Consider the following 22,364-nt stretch of genomic DNA (forward strand, 5'->3'; position numbering starts at 1 on the left):
TCAAATAGTGCCATCATTGTGTTGAAGTCAACAATCCCATGAAACAAGGCTTATCTTCTAGGCTCTTTTCAGAAGCAGAGTAATCTGAAAACCTGCCTTCTCTTTCTCTCTCTCTTTTGACACCTCAGAGAAGATATACTGGTCTGATGATGACTTAGAATTCTTGATGGCTATGTCAGAAAAGCATAATCTCTTGAAGATCTTCTCATTAAATTGAGAAACTGAACATGGGACTTGTTATATATTCTTTTTTGAAGACCAGTCTACCTAAATATGAAGAAACTCATCAACAGAGGTTGGCCACTGGTTAATAAATTGTATGACCTTTGCAACTTATGAAACCATATAAGCATGACTGATGAATTAATTACTTTTGTTGGTCGTGTTAACACATGTCCACATACTTAGGACAATTTACTCTTCATAGTGTATGTGGACCAGTAGGATCTCATGATGGAAAGCCACTCTCCATGGAAGTCATATAAGCCACCTGTGCCTTAAGCCACTCATTAAATACCCTAATATTAGGCAGGACACACACAAACAGAAGAAGAAAAGGTCACTTGTAGATATGAGTCATGTCCTTTTAATCTTTGTATATAGCTATGCTTCAAACCTTATCCAGACCAGCCCAGAAAGTAGTGCACCAGAAAACCTGAGGAAAGTAAAAAGACCTGGAGAAGATAAGCAGCAATGGGTAGAATCCATCTGAAACAGAGCAGTTATGAAACATTGTGCTGGAAGAGGGAGTAACAAGTATAGAAAGAAAACTCAAGATGAAATAATATGAAAAGATAAGAGAGAAGAGGCTTGGAAAAGAAACTGTTAACTGCTAACAACCTTTGGTGCTTAAGTGGAGAAGTTTTTAATATTTCAGCCTCTTAAATAAAATGTTGGGGGGGAATCATCCCTGCTTGTTTTTTGTTGCTTAGAAAGTAGTTTTGCGTCAAATAAATTTTTAAGCATAAATCTCTCAAAGAAATCAGAAAAAAAAAAGCCTAATGTGGGACCAAATCTATAAGGAAGAAAAAGCTGTTTGACTGTCAAAATTTCAATTTAATTCTTCTTTAAAAAAAATGAGTGAAGTAGAGTAAGAGTTTGTAAGAGTTGTAAGAGTTCCCATGTTTCCTTTTCCTGCAACATATTAATGGTTATGTCTACAGGGAACAGTATTTTTTCCATATAGTGATATTCACAATGTAGGAAGTGTCATCACAGTCATTTAGTTCTTTACTGACAAAGCAGAGCATCAGTTAAGTGACTCTAATCAGTCACTCCATCCAAGGGTATTTAAAGACCACCACTTCAGACTCTTAGACAGGGTCTAACCCAAGTCTTACCATGTCACTTCCCCAGTCAAAAATATACAGTTTCTTATTGCCTTTGAGATAAAATGCAATTAAACATTATATTTAAACCACTCTCCAAGCGGACTTCCACCTTCCCTTCAGGATTTACTTCCTATTATTCCCCTTCCTAGACCTTACCAGCCAAAATGACTTATTAGCTGTTTTCTGACTTTGTCATTTCATCTCCTGTCTCCACACCTTTGCCCAGACTATTTCCCTTCTAATACTCTTCTAATTTCTATCTCTTAGAATTCTTAGCTTCCTTTATAGATCATTCCATGTGCCATTTCCTGTGAGAAGCCTTTCCTCTTCCCCCAAATGTCAGCAAAAATTTTCCACCTGAAATAATCTTATGTTTAATTATCTTTGGATATGTCCTAAAATAAACAAATCCCTTAGAATAATGTAAGATCCTTGAGATAAAGAACTCCTTCAGTTCTGTCTCTATTATCTCTAGGTCCTACCATAATTCTCTGCTCATAGTAGATTCTTTTTTTTAAAAAAATTGTTTAATTCTCCTGAATTAGCCAAAGATCAAGAAAAGCTAGGAACAATTGGCAGTTTACCCAAAGCAGTTCCTAAATTGCCAAAAATCTATTCTAGCTTTTTTGATGATCAGATTGTAGTCAAGATTTTTAAAGGTCTGGAAGCTATACATCAACCATAACTTCAGAAAGTATTGTTTTATTTCACTGGAAGATACTATACCCAAAAATGTTTTTGGAAATGCTTAAGTTATTCCCTCCCAGGATATAAATAGCTTTTTGTTGTTGTTGATTTCTAGTTTACAAGAGATAATCAGAAACATAATCCTCCAGAAATTCAATGTTTTCAAACTTCATTAAAATGTGTTAAAATAACAATCATAAAATCAAATTTACAGTGTATTAAAAAATTAAAAAACATATAAATTATGCAACGGTTGTCAATGTATGCAGGAAAATGTGAGAAGCAATTTTTTAACACCAATTAAGCAATCACAGCCTATCAGATTTTGTTGTTTACCTAGAAGAAAATAACTTAAGTGCAAATTTGTTGATTGAAGAGATAGTCAAATGTTATAAATCTAGTGTTAATATAGTGCAGAGGCTTCTTATCTTTGTTGTGTGTCATGAAACTCTTTGGCAATTCAGTAAAGCCTATGGACCCCTTCTTAGAATAATATTTTTAAATGTATAAAATAATACTCATTGGTTTAGAGAGAAAATGAATCATAATGAAAAACAATTATCAGCATATTTGTTTTTTAAAAAAGTTCATAAAACCCCGGGTTAAGAACCCCTAGCCCTAAGATTATGGTTTTAGTGTAAGTAATGATTGGAACAAGATAATATCAAAAGATGTTTTGATAACTTATTTGATAATTTTAAACAGCCCTAGTTTTCACAGGTTATTGAAATGAATTGATCTTATGTGAAAAATGTGTCAGCTATTGCATTTTAAGAAAATAATACAGGAATGGACTATTGAATCTGTTATTCTTAATGATTATGGTATCGATTCATGCTACCTCCTTCTTTCAATATATTTGCCCAAATGAAGATGTGAGCCATTAGCATGTAGTTTTCTATTATTTTACTCCCAGGGTGACCATCAGTGAAGGGATCCTAAGGAGCATAATCACATGGTTGATTGCATATTATTTCAGATGACATAAAATCATTTATCAGAGAGAAATTCTAGGCTTTTGAAGTAAGGACATATATAAAGTTTAATTTGCCTCTCCCTTCCTTTTCCTATTTGCCATCACAAATGTACCTCACCTTCCAATAGATTTTTTTTCCTTTAAAAAGCTTGCTATACAACTCATTATGTCTTCCAAAACCTGTGGCTAAGGGAGAACATTAATTTCCAAAGTGAAGAACCCCTCTGTTATATGAGTTATGGCCTAATCCATCTGTTCTGTTACTTTTATTACCTCACTTAATAATAGGTTTTCTTAAACCAGGGCATTTCTACAGATTCTGAATGATAAACACTTATACTTTAGATCTTACATTCTTTCGCTACAGTCACATTGGAAACACAGTCCAGATTCAGTTCCATTACACTGGATTATTGCCTTTGACAACAAAGACAGATACAGTACTCCATAGACCACCAGTGCTGCTTCCAGCCTAGCTCATACAGTTAACCTCAATGGAAGCAACTCCTATGAAGAAGGGGTCAGACATTTCCATGAGCTGCCAACCATTTGCCACCCACAAGGCAGGTAGGCCAACCTTTCTGAAGCAGTAAGGCTCACAGAGGGAGAAATACAAAACAGCACATGCCAAGCAAATCAAATCACCACCACAACCTTTACCACCATCTCCCTTCTCATTCCTATGGAGATAGCTGAGGACTCTAAACCCAAGAGCCTTTAAAATAGCAATGTTTCCAGCATAGTACCCTCTGCTATCATCCTAGGAAGTAATCCCTGTGGAGATTCAGAAGCCTGACTTCTTCTACAAATATTACAGCCACAGCTACCAGGGACTCAAAAAAAGGAATTTCTTGCAACCAAAGTACTTGGCAATAACAAATGATTCAACTTTAGAAACTGATATGATTTAATCAGTAAAAATGACATTAAAGACATTAAATGACATCTGTTTTGCATTCTGTGGTCCATGGAACTTTTCCACCTGACTTGTAGCTGAAACCTTCTAATATGTGTTGTGTCCTCTATTAGAATGTGAGCTCTGAGAGTAAGGATTGCCTAGTTTTTTCTATTTGTCCCCCCAGCACTTAGCATAATGCTTTCTACATAGCAAGGGCTTAATAAATGTTTTTTTTATTCATTTATGGAGACAGAGGCCTTTTGTTGGTCTTTGTATATTTTGTCATCGTGTATATTGATATAAACAATTTTCTCGGAATGGGATTTACTTCAAAGGCCATCATTTGGAAATTTTCATTTGGATTACTAGATCACTGACCATACAAAACGTATTTGTTGAATAATACTTTTGTCTTTTACTTATGTCTATTTGCTTTTGGCTAGTTTTCTGTGCCTTGAGCCATTTTGATTTAATCTTTGTTTAATATGATTTTATTACAAAAAGAAAGCTTCTGTCTTTTGAGTCAGACACCTAAAAACAAAATCCTATAATAATGCTTACATGATCTTAAATACAAATCCTCACCTGGGAACCAGATTACTTATTATCACAGTTTTTCCCTAACTAGTTTTAACAGTTATAACTTCAAAATACAGAACTAGAAGGATCCCTGAATGACACAATAAATTGTTATGGTAAAATGATGCCTCAAGAATAACAAATATGTACTTTTAGTTCCTTTTTGGTATTTGTGATGAATAAGATAATTCTTAGCTTCATACCCTCACAGGTAAATATGGAAGTCATACTGATAGTATATTAAAAGAGATTAGGCTTATCAGCACTGAAAACAACCAAGATTCCTAACCACAGACATTCTGTCACCACATGTGGATTGTTCAACCATTTTATATAATTAATGTTACATCCTTAATATATACCATATCTAATCTTACACATTTATTCAAATCAATCAATCAAAAAGAATTTACTTTTAATACACTTTGTAAGGTGATATGGAAAATGAAGAGTGGCATAAAACACCGTCTTTGACTTCAAGGAGTTTTTTATGGGGTTGAGGTATCAGGATAGGTACTTAAAAAGACAATTTGTGATTCAAGTCAACTTGGATAAATGTCAAATGAATGATACAGACAGTGGAGTGCTCTTGGCTTTAGGGAAGAGAAGATTCACTTAAGGCTGAAGTGATCAGAGACAACTCTGTCAAGGAGTTGAATATTAAGCCTTGAAAAATGAGTAAGACTACATTAATTGGAGGAAAAGGCAGAGAGCTGAATAATATATTCTTTCCCAACTGTCAAAAAGGAAAAACAAAACCTATAATCTACCTGTATTAAGACCAAACCTTCTCTTTCGCTCTCACTCTCTCTCTCTCTCTTTCTATCTCTCTCACACACACACATATACATACATATACATGCATATATGTATGTATATATACACATGTGTATATGTATGTATAGGTGTATGTATGTGTGTATGCCTATAACCTACATACATATACATATATACATACATGTGTGAGAGAGACAGATAGACAGAGAGAGAGAGGGAGAGAGCTAGCACAGTAGATAGAGTGCTGGGCATGAATTCAGTACTTATTTTCCTGAGTTTAAAACTGGCCTCAGATGCTAGCTGTGTGACCCTAGCAAGTCACTTAAACTTGTTTACCTCAGTTTCCTAATCTGTAAAAATGGGCTAGAGAAGGAAATGGCAAAACAATCCACTGTCTTTGCCAAGAAAACCCAAATGAGGTCACTAAAAATCAGACACAGTTGAATAACAACAAATACATATACATATGTATGCACATATGTTTGCAGAGGGCTCTTTGGAGAGTGCATGAGCAGCAATTTTAACCCTAAGGAAAGATGGTTTCCAAGTGCTTAAAGAGTTTTTGCATGGAAGAACGATTAACTTTGCTTTGCTTGGCCCCAAAGGGCAGAACTAAAAATCAATGAGTAAAGGTCACTGAGCAGTTTCTGCTTGACATAAAGAAAACTTTTTAAACAATTAAAGATCTCCAAAAGTGGAATGGAATACCTTAGGAAGTTGTGGGTTCCCCTGTATTGGAAATCTCCAGACAAAAAGGGAATTCTTGTTCAGGTGTAAGTGGGATTTGATGGTCTCTAAGGTCCCGTCTAATTCTATGATTCTATGAATTAAAGGGAAAACATTAAAAGTATATAGAGAGAAAACGATCAAACATTGATCCATTCAGGCACAGGGAGGGGATGGCTTCTTGTCACACTGAAGATACAGAGAACAGCTGAAAATGTCAAGTTAATAGGTCATTAATGTAACATAAATGACATTTTGTACCTTGTCTATACTAAGTGGTCCTCCATATATTGAATACACTGCTAAAGATATAAACCCTTCCCAGAATACATGATCTATATACCTCAAATGGTGCGGAAATGACAGTGCAATAATAAAGGAAAGGCCATAAGAGAAGTTCATCTTGTAGTGAAGAAGATGAAAAAACAAAGGAAAAAAGACAGAGAGAAAATAGGTATCTCAACCATGATTTCTGAAGTGAAGACATTAAATATGACAATGATCTGTAAACACATTTGCTATTCTTAAGATACACCATAAAACCAACTGATTCTCCTTATGTAGACAATTTACCAAAAAAATACAGCTTTAATTATGTGAATATATAAATCACTTCATTGTAATGATATAATAATTCTGTGAATGTATCAGCAACAGAAGCTATAAAAATTTGAGGGGGGTAGTACTTTTGAAATCCTAGGAAGATCAATAACTGGGTCAGTTTCCAGGATCATAATGGAAATTACTGTAATTGCAGAAAGGCAGTTTTATTAGAAGCTGCATCTGTTACTAACCAAGGGTCTCAGAAAACATAGTACTTCCTCCAAAATTCTTATTACAGAGTTCTTTAAACTATCAATAACTAATGTGAGATTTTAATTTCTCTGGCTTTAATTCTTTATTTTTTTTAAAAAAAGTAAGTAAATAACACACCAGTTACTTATTGAATTGACTGTTCTTTGCTTTTTGCTAATAGATTGATTTAGTCTATTTCTATCAGGATCTGTGAGTTGACTGTTCAACCAATTAAATATTAAATGACAATACACTAAGTGTAGTTTTTATTCACATCATTAACTTAAAGTTGGAAGAACATTTAGGAAAATTTAATGACTTTGGAGTTTCAGATTTTGTACATCTTCAGAATTTTATTTAATAAAAAATTTACTGCAAGATGAAACAAATTAATTTAGTTTCTTGCAGTGATTTTGGTGCTTGAGAGACATAATTCAGCGAACTTTTGATTATCCTTAGTGGTGGAAGAGTAAGAGAAACATAGATAACACAACTAAGAATCCATTTTTGGTATAGAACTGCAGCTCCTACACTCTTTTAATCAGTCAAGTAAATTTTTTAAGTTAGTCAAATTGACTGATTGTTTCTGTGACTGATCTACTTAGTTTGGTCACAATAATTATTAATGCAGGTAGAGACAGGATTAAGAGTTGAAAGAGAACTTAGAGATCATATAAACCAAACCCCCCCCCCTTTTTTTTTTAGAAAAGATGAAACTGAGGCCTGGGGAGGTTGTAAATTGCCCAATACCCAATGGGTAACAGAGCTAGAATTTGACCTGAGAGTCACATAGGGTTATAGGACAACAAATCTAGAGGTGTAAAAGATCTTAGAGGTCATCTAATTAAACCTCCTGATTATATAGATAAAAGAAACTGAGGCAGAGAGAGTGACTTGAAGAAGTTCACAATGGTATCAATTGGTACATCCAGGATGAGAACTCAGGTCCATTACTCCAAATCTAGTATTCTTTACACCATGTCATACTGCTCCAAATACTAATACACTAATGCCTTTCTATAGTTAGTCATAATCCCTCTTAATTTGACTCCTTTGCTAGTAACTTGAGGGAGAAGATTCCAAGTCACAGTGGATTACCCGTAGAGCTATTTATCAATACATTCTTAGATCAGAGTTTTCTGCATTATATCTAATAAATTGAATACATTTTGAATATATCCATATTTTCCTTTTAAAATAAGCAGATGTGATTAGTAATTGATATATACAGTATGTGCAGGTGACTATTGCCAACTAATTAGTGCTCATTTGATATACTGTATATATCAATTACTAATCACATCTGCTTATTGTTTCTTTTTATATTTGCAGGTAATCTGCATTATCTGACATAAAGGAAAGCATCTGTTTACATGTGCATTTTCTCTTTCTTACAGGTGAGTACATTAGATTGGGTACGAGCTGAAAAAATCTATAACCTCTGTGAGGTACTATTTAAAGTTCACAAGGTAAGCATACTGTAGAAATGAGACATTTTCAAGTAAGCAAGAGAGTTTGGGGTTTCAGATAATAGGGGAAAAAACAAATACTTCATCTTTCAGATGTACCCTTGAATTTAATAATAACTTTAAAACATTCTAGATATCCCAATAATCCCTAGGGACTCATGTCTAGCCTAGTCAAGACTGATGTATACTTACTGGTGGCTTTCACTATCAGAAGACATCATTGGTAATATAAGTGCCATTTTATCCATGGCATTTAAATCAAACATGCAAAGGCATCTGATTTAGTGTGGATAATTTCAAACTAGTTAATCTCTTGCTGCTCAAATCAAATTTTAACTGTTCCTAATAAAATTGCATTAGTATGGGCTGTCTGCCATGTACTAACAAGACCTGTCAATGTAAAGGAACATGATATCTGTGAAATACATGACATTATTTGAGATTATTTATCTTTTTTGGAAAAGTTAGGCAGTGTAATATGGAAAGTAAAGTTAGGTAAATTGGGTCAATTGAAGAAATAAGACTATTATTTGAGGAAAATTATTTCTTCACAAAGTCTCAAATTATATAAACATGTCAAATCAAAACATAGCATTATACACAAGAAGTTTTGAATAGTACATCTGAAATGAAAGAATTTGAAATGACATAAAAACTTCAAAAGAATTGTATTCAATTAAGAACATCTAGGGTTCTTAATTGGTAATTAGCTATATGACATTGGGCAAATCACTTCAACCTCCTCATCTGTAAATGAAGTGTTTAAAGGTCCCTCTAAGATCTCAATTTCCATGATGATCTAGCACTCTGTGATCCGAATCCTTCAATTTATCTATCCTTTGAATCAATCAGTGAATCACAAAGCATTTATTAAGTATCTTAATAAAACTTATGTAGCACAGTCACTTTGCTATGGGCTGAGGATTTTTTTTTTAAAGTGAGATAGCTCTTGTCTACCCTCAAGGAGCTTATATTCAAATGAAAGACTACAACATACTCACAGATAATTAAATGCAAGTGATAAATTGATACACAGATAGAGAGAGAGACAGAGACAGAGAAAGACAGATAGCAAATCCAAAGTAATAGTGGAGAGGTCACAACTGGGAAAATCAGAAAGGTCTCTTGTAGGTGGTCTTCAGTCGATGCTTATAGGGACAACATATGCTAAGGCACAAAGGTGGGAAATGGAATGCCATGTAGATAGAGGCAAGGATAATAAGCATTTATATAGTGCCTACTGTGTGCCAAACATTTTACTAAGTTATTTAAATATCTCATTTGCTCCTCACAGTAACTCTATAAGGTAGATGCTATTATTATCCCTGTTTTACTGTTGATGAAACTGAGGCCAACAGAGGTTTAAGTGGCTTACCTGGGGTCCCACAGCTAGTAAATGTATTTGTCCTCAGTTCTTTTTAGGATCAGTCCTCTATCAAATGTGCCACCAGCTGCCAGAACAGTAAATAGACTAATTCAGCTGGAGCATCAAGTGCATGAGAGGAAAGATGTGTAATTACTCTGGAAAGAAAGAGCGAAGCCAAATTGTGAAGCACTTTAAGTGATTAAAAGAGGTATTTGTATCTTATCCCAGAGGATATAGGAGAGCCACTGAAGTTTCTTGAACAAGGGAATAAGATAGTCAGACATGCTTTTTGAATATCAATTGGGCAATTGTGTTTATGATGGATTGAAGAAAAAAGAGGCCATATACAAAGAGAACTGAAGACTATTTCATCATATCACAGAAGACTATTGCAATAGTCCAGGTCAGAAGTGATGAAAAATGGAAGTAGGATGATCTCTCTTAATATTAACACCTTCCTACCATCGATTAGCTTCAATATATCCTATGGAAATTGTGTTTGTGTACAGTTGTTTGCATGTTGTCTCCCCCATTAGATTGTAAAATCCTTGGCTTTCTTTGTACCCCAGTGTATAGTGCAGTGCCTGACACATAGTTAGAGCTTAATAAATGCTGTTGACAGACTGAATTATTAGTAAAAGAGGTAGAATTGGTATGAAGAGCCTCTTCTCCAGAGATTGGATCAAAGAGCAGGGAATGAGGGTAATATGTAAATCTTTATACAGATGATTTGTACATTTTTAGTTCAGTATGTGTCTGTGGGCTCCATTGACCTGAATGATGGAGGGTTATAAATTTAGACTTAGATTATAATTTAGAATAGATTATAAATTTAAAATTGGAAGGGACCTGAGAGACCATTTATTCCAAGCTTCTTATTTTACAGATGAGGAAACTAAGTCTAGAAAATTAACATAATTTGTTCAAGGTCACACAGGTAATAAGTTTCAGAGGCAGGATTTAAACATAGGTTCTCTGTCTTCAAATCCAGTGTTCTTTTCATTGAACTATGTTACTACTCTTGCATGTTCAAAAGGATTTTTAAAAGTTTTATGGAGTGATTATAATTGCTGACTTCTTGCTCAACATTACTCAAATGTTAATGTATTCTGCCAAGTTTAACTTCTGGGACTTTCAGTTTATCTTGAGGCTACTCTTTTGTTGACAAAGAAATGAAAAATCCAACTTTTGGGAATTCAAGATGTAAAACTAATTCCATTTATATTCTTGAGTAATGTAACAGATACTAGAAAACAAAGATGTTAGACTTGAATTATTTACTTCCTTATTGATAGTTGTATAACTTGGAGCACATGAGAGTTAAAAAGCATTCATTTAAGTTAGCGAACATTTTCTCATTTCAAATTTTTAAAGGATACTTATACATATTACTACAACCATGAAGTCAGGGCAATTAATTTGTAGAATAAGTAAGGGACTGTTGCCACTATCCTTGACATGAAAGAATCAGCTTCTCTGACACTGAATTTTCGTATAGCCTACTTTAAAAAAATCAGACAGAGATAGCCATCCTTATAGATTGATTTTTTGTAAGCTAGTCATTATTCTGGGACTGTAGACCTGATTATGTTTGCAGGGAGGAAAGCAGGAAACACAGTTGAGATCTCTTTATGGTAGAGCATTGTAGTTCTGCAGGAGACTGATTTCTTGCTCTATGTGTTCTTGTACATTGTGTGTCCCTGGGAAGACTCTTGTGCAATGAGTAATACAGAAAGAAGCTCAGAATCTTGGTGTTGGAAAGAACATCAAAGCTATCTGACTCAGCCAACTTAAACCTGACCAAGAATCTCCTCTACTACTTACCTGACAAATGGTTATCTGACCACTGCATGAAGACTTCTTCTAAGGTGGAACTTGCTATCTACCAAGCGAGTCCATTCCAATTTTGTATAAATCTAATTATGAAGTTTTCTAGCAAGCCTAAATCTGCCCAGTTGAATTTGCAGCTGCTGCTTCTAGTTTTACTCACTGGGACCAAGCAAAACAAGGCTAATTCCTCTTCTGAGTAACAAGCTTTCACCTAATTAGAAACAATTACCATGTTGACCCTAAATCTTCTCTTTTCCAGAAAAACATCCCCAGTTCCTTCATTCATGGCATGATTGATGTTTCATACCATCACCATTCCAGTACAGTTTGACACTCTCCAGTTTACCAATGTCCAAGCTAAATTGTGGCTTCCAGATTTTAATGCAATACTTAAGATGTGGTCTGAAACAGAATATATGTATACTATTAGGTAGATAGATAGATACATAGATAGATAGGTAGATACAGAGATACATTTACATAGATTCATAGATAGATATGTAGATAGATAGATAGATAGATAAATAGATAGATAGATAGATAGATAGACAGATTAAACATGAAGATAGATGAGGGGGCTGAGAGACAGAGAGAGAGAGAGAGAGAGAGCAAAATTATTAAGCCCATGCTACATGCCAGGTTCTGTGCCAAGCAATAGGGATACAAACAAAAGCAAATGAGATGGGCCTTGCCTTAAAGAAAAACAATAAAAAAGGGGAGCTGGAAGTGGAGGAAGAATAAAGGGAAAAGATGTATAGGAGAATACATCTCCAGTCAGGCAAACAGAGCCACAGGGCTGAGGTTTCTGGAGGGTTGGGAAAGTAGTTTATTAGGAGAAGTCCGAAAAGAGAGTTGAGATGTGAGTGAGATGATCCACCTATCATACTCACAGTATTTTACATCAGGCCTTTCCCAACCCCTCTTAATTCTAGTGCCTTCTCTCTGTTAATTTTTATTTCTTATTTATTATGTATTACTTGCCTTGTATGTATTTGTTTGCATGTTGTCTTTCCCATGAGATTGTAAGCTACTTGAGGGCAGACTGTCTTCTGCTTGTTTTTGCATCCTCAGCATTTAGCACAGTGCTTGATACATAGTAGGCACTTAATAAATGCTTATTGAATGAATGAATATGTCAAACCATGCCCGACTTTACTTTCCTCATCACAAGTCCTGTGTTACTGAAAGCTTCTCGGAGTACACTCAAGGGGTCACAATAATTAGTCAGTCATAAATTTGGGAACATAATTTTTTATCTCTAACAATACCTTCTGAACCTATTCATTTTGCCTGTGTGAAACATTGTAGGATTTTTTTTGAAACTAAACCATCATACAAAAAATTAATTTTTATCTAGCATAACTTATAAGTTTGATATTGATTCTCTCCCATCTTTAATTTCTCTTACATGAATTTAATTTATATTTCAGGAATTAGAGTAAATGTACAATCAGAAAACAAACTATTACTTCTCAGTTCAATTTTTCTTTGTGATCTGTGTTCATAATCCCCCTTCCATAATTATATCTATCAATGTTTAGGCCAGAAACAAGTTTTAAGAAATTATTTTGTTTCTCAGTGGTGCTCTTTTCTCCCTAGAGGTTATTTTTCTTCCACCTATTAAAATTATATCTATACCAAATTTCTACATCAGCCATGAAATTGATGAGAAAATTGCATCAATCAGTGCTTTGATTGCAGTCGTGACTAAAATTATGAACATCATCTGAGAAGTGTATCTAAGACATACCTTTTTAATGATGAAGTAGAATCCACTCCAGTAACATTAAATTTCCTCTCCAAAAAAGAAAAATAAATTTATGGATAACTTCTTTCAGGCAAAGTAAAACCATCCATAATCTTTCTAAATAATAATTTTTCTATTAAAACTAATGAAATAAAAACATTTGTCAGTCAATGAATTTGCTTTGTATTCAATTTGACAAACACAAATCTACTTCCTACTGTGTGTAAGGCTTTGTTCTGTGTGCTGAGGTTACAAAGGTAAAACCAACAATTCTGCCTTTGAGGAGTTAATTCTCTCTATATAAATACATACATGCCCATGTTATTTTAAGTTGGACTTTTTATTTCATCAGTGGAGGAACCTCTTTGGGGGTGAGGGGATGGAGAGGGAGAGAATTCATCTGCCCATATAGAACATCCAGAACAGCACCTACTCTGCAATTTATATTCTTTAGAGAGTTGCCAGAGGACAGTAAAGTCAAGTGACTTATTCAGAGTCACATGGTCTAAAGGTCAGATAGTCTCCTTCTCTCTCTCTCCCTCTCTCTCTCTCTCTCTCTCCTGTTACTCAAACACAATATATGCATTGAGAAGGAGCTAGTGACAGGGAGAGAGAAGAATAACAATGGCAACAAGAACAAGAAGGAGGAAGAAAGAAGGATGGGAAGAGGAGAGGAAAAAGAGGAGATGAGAGGAGGAGGGGATGGAGAGGAGAGGACAGGAGATGGGAAGGAAGAAGGAAGGATAGACAGAAGGATAGAAGTGGACATATAGATATTTCATATTTTTCTTTATACCAATGAAATAATAGGTCTAGTGTACATATACATAGATACATACACATATACATATACACACTCATATATATGCGTATGTGTGTGTGTGTGTGTAATGCCTATATAATGGGCAATGGAAAGAAGACAAGACTTAGAGTCAGAAGAGACTTGGGTCTGAATCCTGACTCCAGTACATTCTAGGTTTATTTCCATGTACAATTCATCTGTTCTACCTGAGTTTCCTCATCTGAACAGTAAGAATAATAATGACTATATTACCTTCCTCACATGTTTGTGTTCTTACACAAAAGAGCAATTACTTATTTCAGCACAATGATATGTATTTCCCATTGGTCCCATCAACATTTGAGACCTTTCTCCAATATATAGATAATAATCTCTACTGCCAGGTTATATTTAAGGATTTTACTATGTTATTCATGGATATTACATAAATGCATTTTATTATTAATATAGTATATATTATCATATATCATATTTATCATATATATATACACATACTTATATACTACATAATAAAAAGAAGACTGACCTGGCAGTTCTACTCCTAATTCTTTTACTTATTCACTTTGTGTACTCAAGCAATTGACTTCAGTTCTCTACTTATTAGGTTTCCTTTTCCTCTCTAAAATAAAGAGATTTAGTTAAATGACAAGTAAGGTCCTTTCTAACATTCTGTATTCTAATATTCAACCTTCCAAGGTCCTCTCAAACATATTTCCTCTGTGTTAAGATCCCTTCTACCTCTGATATTCTGTGCACCCTCCATATCTAACATGCCTTTTTGTGTTCTTAAGACCTTTCCAGCAATTAAAACAAACAAATAAACTTTTATTCTATGTTTTTCAGCTCTGGCTTGCTGATGACTACTGGTTACAAGCAAACTTTTACCTAGGTCTTCACCAGGACTATGACCTGGAAGACCAACGGCCATATTGCTTCAGTGTTATGGTTGGACAGGGGAAAAGTCACTTTTTCAATGTAGAGCTAGGGAGCGAGCTAGCTGTGTGGGAAAAATCATTCCAAAGAGCCATTTTCATGGAAGTTCAAAGGACAGGGGTAAGTAATATATCCTTTATTAGTAACCTTTGACTCTTAATAGCCAGTATAGGAAATCACTGTCATATATGTCAGATGTTAGAAAAATATTTTTTTCTTCATTCTAATAAAGTTTGGTTTATTTTCTGATAACAAAATGTAATTTACCATGTAAGTATTGGTTAATCCATGACAATCATGCTAAGCATATATGTGATACCATGTATTATCAGAGAAATAAAAAGTGAAGAGGAAATGTTTAATTTTCATACTTGGAAAAGGCTTTTAATTGTGATATTCTTGAACTGATGCCCAGTAACAACCTGCTCTCTGAATATAGGCTGAAGAGATGAGTTTGTCTTGCAGATTGTATTAACAGAAGACCAAATAACCACGTAAAAATTGAAGGACTCAGCAAGTTATCCCGATATTCAATTTTCTAGAATATCATTTTCCTTTCTGTCCTACATAATGATTCAGAAGGAATTTTGTTAAAATATTCACGTTTGTCACATGTGTTTTCTCCCCCTACTGATGACAGGAAATAAGTCACATACAATTTCTAGTGGAAAGACATTGAATTAATTACAAAGAATTTATTAGACTATATACTATCTAAAATAATAGAATCCCTTTCAAGGAGGATTAGATCACCAGAAATAAGAATGACAGAACATAAATGAATCAGATATATCACAGAGGAGATTACATTTCACACAAACAAAAAATGTTATCATTTTCCCCTAATGTTGTGTGCTACATCATGGACATCATAAGCATGCTGTAAACCAAGTATTAGTTATATCTTTAGATGAATTTTTTGAATTCTAATTTATGTTCCATATTTGATTTACTACTCAGGTGTGATGATATGCAGATAGAGGTTGAAATAATTTTACATTAGAGGATAGAAGCACAGTGAAACCTATTTTTGTAATGTAAAAGACAATTTAGCACAGTGCCTGGCACATAATAAGTATTTAATTAATGTTTATTGACTGACTGATGGGACTTTGTATCACAACAGAAAGGTTCAAATCCTACCTACAACATATTGAGTGACAATGGAAAGTCACTCAAATTCTCTGAGCCACAGTTTCCTTGTCCATAAAATGGGGATAAATATACCTCCCTGACAGAGTTGTGGAAGTCTTGTGAACTTGTCTACATAAAACACAGTATAAACTTTAAAGTTTATACTTTTTGTATATAAAAGTCTCTACATTTTGACTATGGTATTTTTGTTGGTATAGTTAGATAAAATGACAACCGTTCCTGTGCATGGCTAAAGTGAATAATATTCCCTATTTCACAAGTTGTAACACTCAAATGTGATGGTGAATGTAAAGTGGTCAATAAACCCTAAAGCACTATAGAAATTCCAGCCTTTATTATTATTATTATTATTATTATTATTATTATTGGCTAGCTATTTCCCACTCATTTTTTCTATTGTGCATAATTTGATCATTCCTCCAGTAACTACTATAGCATTCTCCAGAGTCTAAGCTTAGGAAAGTAGAATTGTGATAATAGCAATGAAATTGACATAACTTTGTCCCTGAGGGCATCCAGTTTAATTAGTTATTTGGAGTACTGGTAGCAATTCCATCAATAACTCCAGAGAGCCAAATATTAATCTTAGGTAATTTCCTAATCATTCAGTGCCCTGTGAAAGCCTTCCTCACATCAGCATAGAATGCCACTGATCATGCCAATACTTTTAAAGGAAATGTATTAATTACCTTAGAATCACTAATTACCTTAGAATCACTAAATCACCCAGGCAAGGATGATGCTGTGTGTGGCAGTGTTAGGTTCATTAATGCTTTGGGTGAAGGCAGACTCAGATCATTTGAATTCAATTGAACAAATATTTGTTATTATAGCAAGCAGAGAACTGGAAAGATAGGATGTTTCAACAAACCCCATGCAGTCCTTGCCTCACAAAACTTATAATCTGGTAGGGGAGTAAGATAGTTCATAAAAAATAAAAAAAATATAAAATAAATCTTTTAGAGAGGTACAAAAAAAAATTCCTGTTTGAATCCTGAGGGGAAAAGGTCATTGTCAAGCTGAGAAATAGAGTGCTTGGTTTTGTAAGAAGTGAAACCTCAATTAACTGAAAACCCGCCTAAGCAAAGACTCTAATTGACTGAAGCTTTTGCTGCCACACATTTTAAGGGAAGAAGGTAAACTACAAGAAAACAAACTCATGTCATGGACGTAATAAAAAAAAAAACATTTCTAGGGCATTCCTTGTGGTTACTCCATGCTCAAGCTATTCCCACATACTTTCTCTAGCTACTTGGGAGGGTATGAGAACTGATGGTCAGAATTGAGGAATCTGAGACTTAGCCAGATCTTCAATCACTGACTAATAAAAATAAGAGCTAATATCTATGTATCACTTTAAATCTTTTTTAAGTGCTTTACTTTACTCATTTGATCATCACAACAATTCTGTTAGGTAGGTGCTATAATTATCCCCATTTTGCAGTTAAAGAAATTGAGGCTAAGAAAGGTCAAGTGACTTGCCCCAGGTCATACAGCTTGTAAATGTCTGACTGGAGTATGGATGGTTTTATGTATGTAAGATGTAAGATATTTTTTCATGCTCAATCAAACAAGGTTTTTTTTTAAGTACCTACTATGTGCCAAGCACTGTATAAGGCACTGGAAACATAAGTGCAAAAAAGGGAAAAAATCACTACTTGCAATCCATCTCATCTTTTCTAACAGCTTGCCCTCTCCATCATCTCTGCTTTCTCATTTATCTTCACTCTCCCTCTGTCAACTAACTGATCCCCTAATGTTTACAAAATGCCCATGAATCCCTCATCCTCAAAATACCTTCACTTGATCCATCCATCCCTGTTACCTAGCTATCATCCCATATCTCTCCTTCCATTTGTGGGTAAACTCCTAGAAAAGGTCTTATAATAGATGACTCCACTTACTTTCCTTTCACTCTTCTTAACTCCCTATAGTCTTCCTGCTGACCTCATCATTCAATCAAAACTTGCCTATCCAATTTTACTAACAATCTTAACTGCCACACCAATGGCATTTTCTCAATCATTACCCTTGACCTCTCAGTAGCCTTTGACACTTCTTAATATTCTCTTCTCTCTAGATTTTTATAAGACTGTCCTCTCCTAGTTCTCCTTCTATCCATGTGACTGCTTCTTCTCAGTTTCCTTTGCTGGATCTTCATCCAGGTAACTGAGCTGTTCTCCCTTTCTATTACTTCACTTAATGATCTCATCAGCATCCATAGATTCAATTATCATCTCTATGCTGCTAAGTCTCAGATGTACTTAACCAACCCTCATCTCTCTGCCAACCCCTAGTTTCACATCTCCAAGCACCTATTAGATATCTAGACCTAGATGTCCCATATACATCTTAAACTCAGCATTTCCAAAACTGAACTCATTATCTTTCCTCCAAAACCCTCCCTTCTTCCTAACTTCCCTATGGTTAAGGATACCATCATCCTCCCACTTATCCAGGCTAGCAATCTAGATATTATCATCAACTTCTCTCTCTCTCTCTTTCTCTCTCTCTCTCCCTCTCTCTCTCTCTCCCTCTCTCTCTCTCTCCTCCCATATTGAATATATTGCTAGGGCCTTTTTAATTTTACCTTCACAACATCATTGGTATAATCCCCCTCTTCTTCTCTGATGGTGCTTCCACCTTGGGAGAGGCCTTCATGGTTTGCCATGCCTGTCAAAATCCTGCTGTTTGTTCTCCCTTCCACAAGCTTATTTACACTCCAGTCCATCTTCCACTCACAGAGGTAGGTGGTGCAGAGAATAGAGTGATGGACCTAGAGCTAGGAAGTCCTGAGTTAAATTCCAACCTCAGGCACTTACTAGCTGTGTGACTCTGGGAAGTCACTAAATTTCTATCTGCCTTAGTTTCCTCTATGTAAAATGGGGATAACATCACCTACTTTACAAGGTTGCTGTGAGGATCAAATCAGATATTACTTATAAAGTACTTTGTAAACCTTAAAGTGCTCCATAAATGCTAACATAGTACCTAACACATAGTAGGTGTTTAATAAATGTTTATTTGCTAACTGACTGACTGAATGAACTTGCGTTCTAATGAGGGAGACAACAAGTGTGTGTGTGTGTGTGTGTGTGTGTGTGTGTGTGTGTGTACAGTATAATTATAAAAAGGAATAAATATAAATGTATATAGAGTAAATACTTTGGGAGGGAACACATTAGCAAATTGGAGAAACAGGAACATAGAAGATGGTGCTAGAATTACATTCTTTAGAGAAGAAAGGAATTCTCTGAGATGGAGGTAAGCAGGTAATGCATTTCAGTCATAGACTACGGCTAGTGCATGCAGAAAATGGAATATTGTGTGTGAGGAACAGAGAAAAGATTAGTTTTGCTAGCTTGAAGTGGGGTTGGGTTATAATGTCCAACTGAGGTTGAAAAGAGAGGTTGGGTCCAGGTTGTGAAAAATATTAAAAGCTTAATAAAGAATTAATATTTTATCCAAGAAGCAATAGAATTTGAGTAAGTCACCCAGTCAGTTGTATGGTTAAGGAAAATCATTTTGGCAGCATTGTGTAGCAGCATTTGAGAAGATACTTGAGGTAATTAGGAGACTTGCAATAATCTAGGTGAAAGCTGATGAGATCCTAAAATAGGATGGTACCTTTTCTGAATGAAGAGAATGGTTCAGATGTGACAGAAATTGTAGAGGTAACTACAGCAAAAATTGGCAACTGATCAGATATCTAGGGTGAGGGAGAGTGAGAAACCAAGGATAATGCCAAGTTTGCAAAGTTAGGAGGTTGGAAAGATGGTGAAATAGTGGAATTTGGAAGAGGAAACCAGTGTGAAGCCATTCAAAGCATTTCTTCATACCCTTGGCCCAGCTCTGTATATACTAGATGTGAACTCTCAACTCTCAATGAATTAGTACACTCTTCGAAGGTGTTGCAGTACAGTTAGAAAAAGGACCACTAGATTTAGAATCAGAAAAGGGAAAGCAGATGTTGAAGGATTTAGAGAAACAGTTTGTAGGATTCCATAGCCAAAATGCTACAGGGGATGCCAGTAGGAAAGGGATGGGAGATACTTTATCAAATGTATTGATTATATGTTAAAATGCTTTATTCATTCATTCATATTCAAGAATGAAATTCTCAATACAAAGGGAAACAATTGCAATGAGGAGGAAAAATGGGATTTGTCTGAAGATATCAAAGAATTTACCCATCAACTGAGATTCAAAAAAATACCTATACAAGTGATGGAAGCAAGGCTAGGAAACAGAAAATGAAAATAAAAGGATAGCATTATCCTATAAAAGTAGCATCAGGAATGATAAATATCAAAATGTTTGGAAACTGACTAGGGAAGCTATGGACAATCAAAAAGTCTCTTGAGCTTTATTGATAGAAAAAGGATAAAAAAAGATATAGGATCTCTACTTGCAAAAAGAATTCATACAGAGAGAAGACAAGACTAATCAATTCTTTTGTTGCTTCTATTTTCTCTTCAAAACACAATGAGAGCTACAGAACCAAAGAGATGTGTACACACATACATTTTTATGGAGCTCTAATGACAAGCATCTAAAAAGTTCACTTGAAGGAAGTGGCATAAGAACTAAACCTTGATGCAAGTAAGGCTTGGAGTCAGGAGATGGTGTTTCAGGTGTGAGAAACAGTATATAGGCCAATGTCCATAGATTATTGAATACATGGAAGGGAAAAGTATAAGAAGACTAGAATTGAAGGAAGGGGCAAAGTGGTGAAGAATTTTATATTTAATCTTGGAGGTAATAAGGATCCACTATTTTTTATTGTATAGGGAGGTGACATGGTCAGATCTGCACTTTAAGAAGACCAATTTAGCAACTAAGTTGAGGAAATTCTAAAGTGGGAAGAGAACTAAGGCAGGAAGACCAACTAACAGGCTATTTCAATAGCCTCCAAGCCTGAAGTATGGAGGATCTTGGTGGTGGCAATGTAAATGTAGAGAATGACATTATATAAGAGGTGTTGTGAGTGTAGAAATGAAAAATATTGGTTTAAATAACAAAATGCTTTTTTTATTGAAGATTTTAAGGAGAAAAAACTATGTAGCCCTTTAGGAAATAGAAAGTGCTTTACAGCATAGAAACTAAAGTGTAAAAATGAAAGAGAAACAAACAAGTGAGACAATATTCAATCAGGTCAATGGAGATTCCTCATATCATAATAGTTATGATGTTTATTATTATTGTTGTTATTAATAATATAAATTATTTACATATACCATCTTATACTCACAGCAACCTTGTTAGATGGGTGATATTATTTATCCCTATTTTATATATGAGAAAACTGAGGCTAAGAGGTTGTGACAGTGTCAAAAGCAGGTTTTGAACCTAGGTCTTCCTTACTCCAAGTCCAGCACTCTATCCTCTATAGCATATAACATAGTATCATAGTCTATTATTCATCACAAAATCAAGTTTTTTAAAGTTTGACCAATCCAACACGACCCATATACATTCAATTCACCAAATATTTGTTCAATGACATAATGCAAGGTGTTAAGGATTTAAAAAAAAAAAAGACATTACCCAGTCCTCATCCTCAAGGAATCTTCATTCTACTTGGGAAAATGGAACATGCACAAGTAAATACAGAATTATACAAGGTAGAATGTCAGAGGCAAAGAAGACATCCAATACAAATTGCTATTTGGCAATTTGAGTCAAAAGACAACATTTTCAGCCAGAAGCATCAAGAGGGGCTTCTTGAAGAAGGTGGCACCAGAGGTAAACTTTGGAGTAAGGGAAGGTTCTCATCACACAGAGGTGAAAATGCAGTATATCCCTGCCAGGGACAACAGGGTTTTTTGTTTGTTTGTTTGTTTGTTGTTTGAAAGATCTGTATCACTCATCTCTTCTACTGTACTTAAACCCAAATTGCTTCCATTTAATAAGTCACAGAACAAATTCAAAATCTTGTCTACTTGTGTTACTCAACACTCAGATAATGGAATACTCATCTTAAATTTACTGAGACACACTTACATTTATCTGATGAAAAACTACAGCTCTTCTCTCTATATTCTACATTATTCATCTATTTAAACTTTAGCTTATCTTCACAAGGCATCATCTAAAAGACAGGCAATATAGAAAATAGTAAGATTATCCATTTAAGTAAAGAAAACATTTATTGAGGGCCCTACAAAAGAACTTTTATTAAAAAGGTCATAAGGAATAGTTACTGAACAATACACTAGAGTTATGAAGAAAATTAATAAAATCGTTCAAGGCTGGCTACACCTTACTATGAAACTATAATAAACAAAGGCAAA

General features: G+C 34.7%; 1 protein-coding gene across 1 annotated transcript in view; it reads left to right on the forward strand.

Annotated features, from left to right (window-relative positions):
* Nucleotides 1-22,364, forward strand: part of SNTG2 (syntrophin gamma 2) — a 646,807-nt gene that overhangs the window by 509,417 nt on the left and 115,026 nt on the right. The window contains exons 13-14 of the mRNA XM_027840424.1: nucleotides 8,167-8,238; nucleotides 14,827-15,036. Of these exons, the coding sequence (XP_027696225.1) occupies nucleotides 8,167-8,238; nucleotides 14,827-15,036 (282 nt within the window). The remainder of the gene's footprint in view (nucleotides 1-8,166; nucleotides 8,239-14,826; nucleotides 15,037-22,364) is intronic.

Source organism: Vombatus ursinus, unplaced genomic scaffold (genome assembly GCF_900497805.2).
Source record: "Vombatus ursinus unplaced genomic scaffold, bare-nosed wombat genome assembly UNPS02014841.1, whole genome shotgun sequence".
Taxonomy (NCBI): domain Eukaryota; kingdom Metazoa; phylum Chordata; class Mammalia; order Diprotodontia; family Vombatidae; genus Vombatus; species Vombatus ursinus.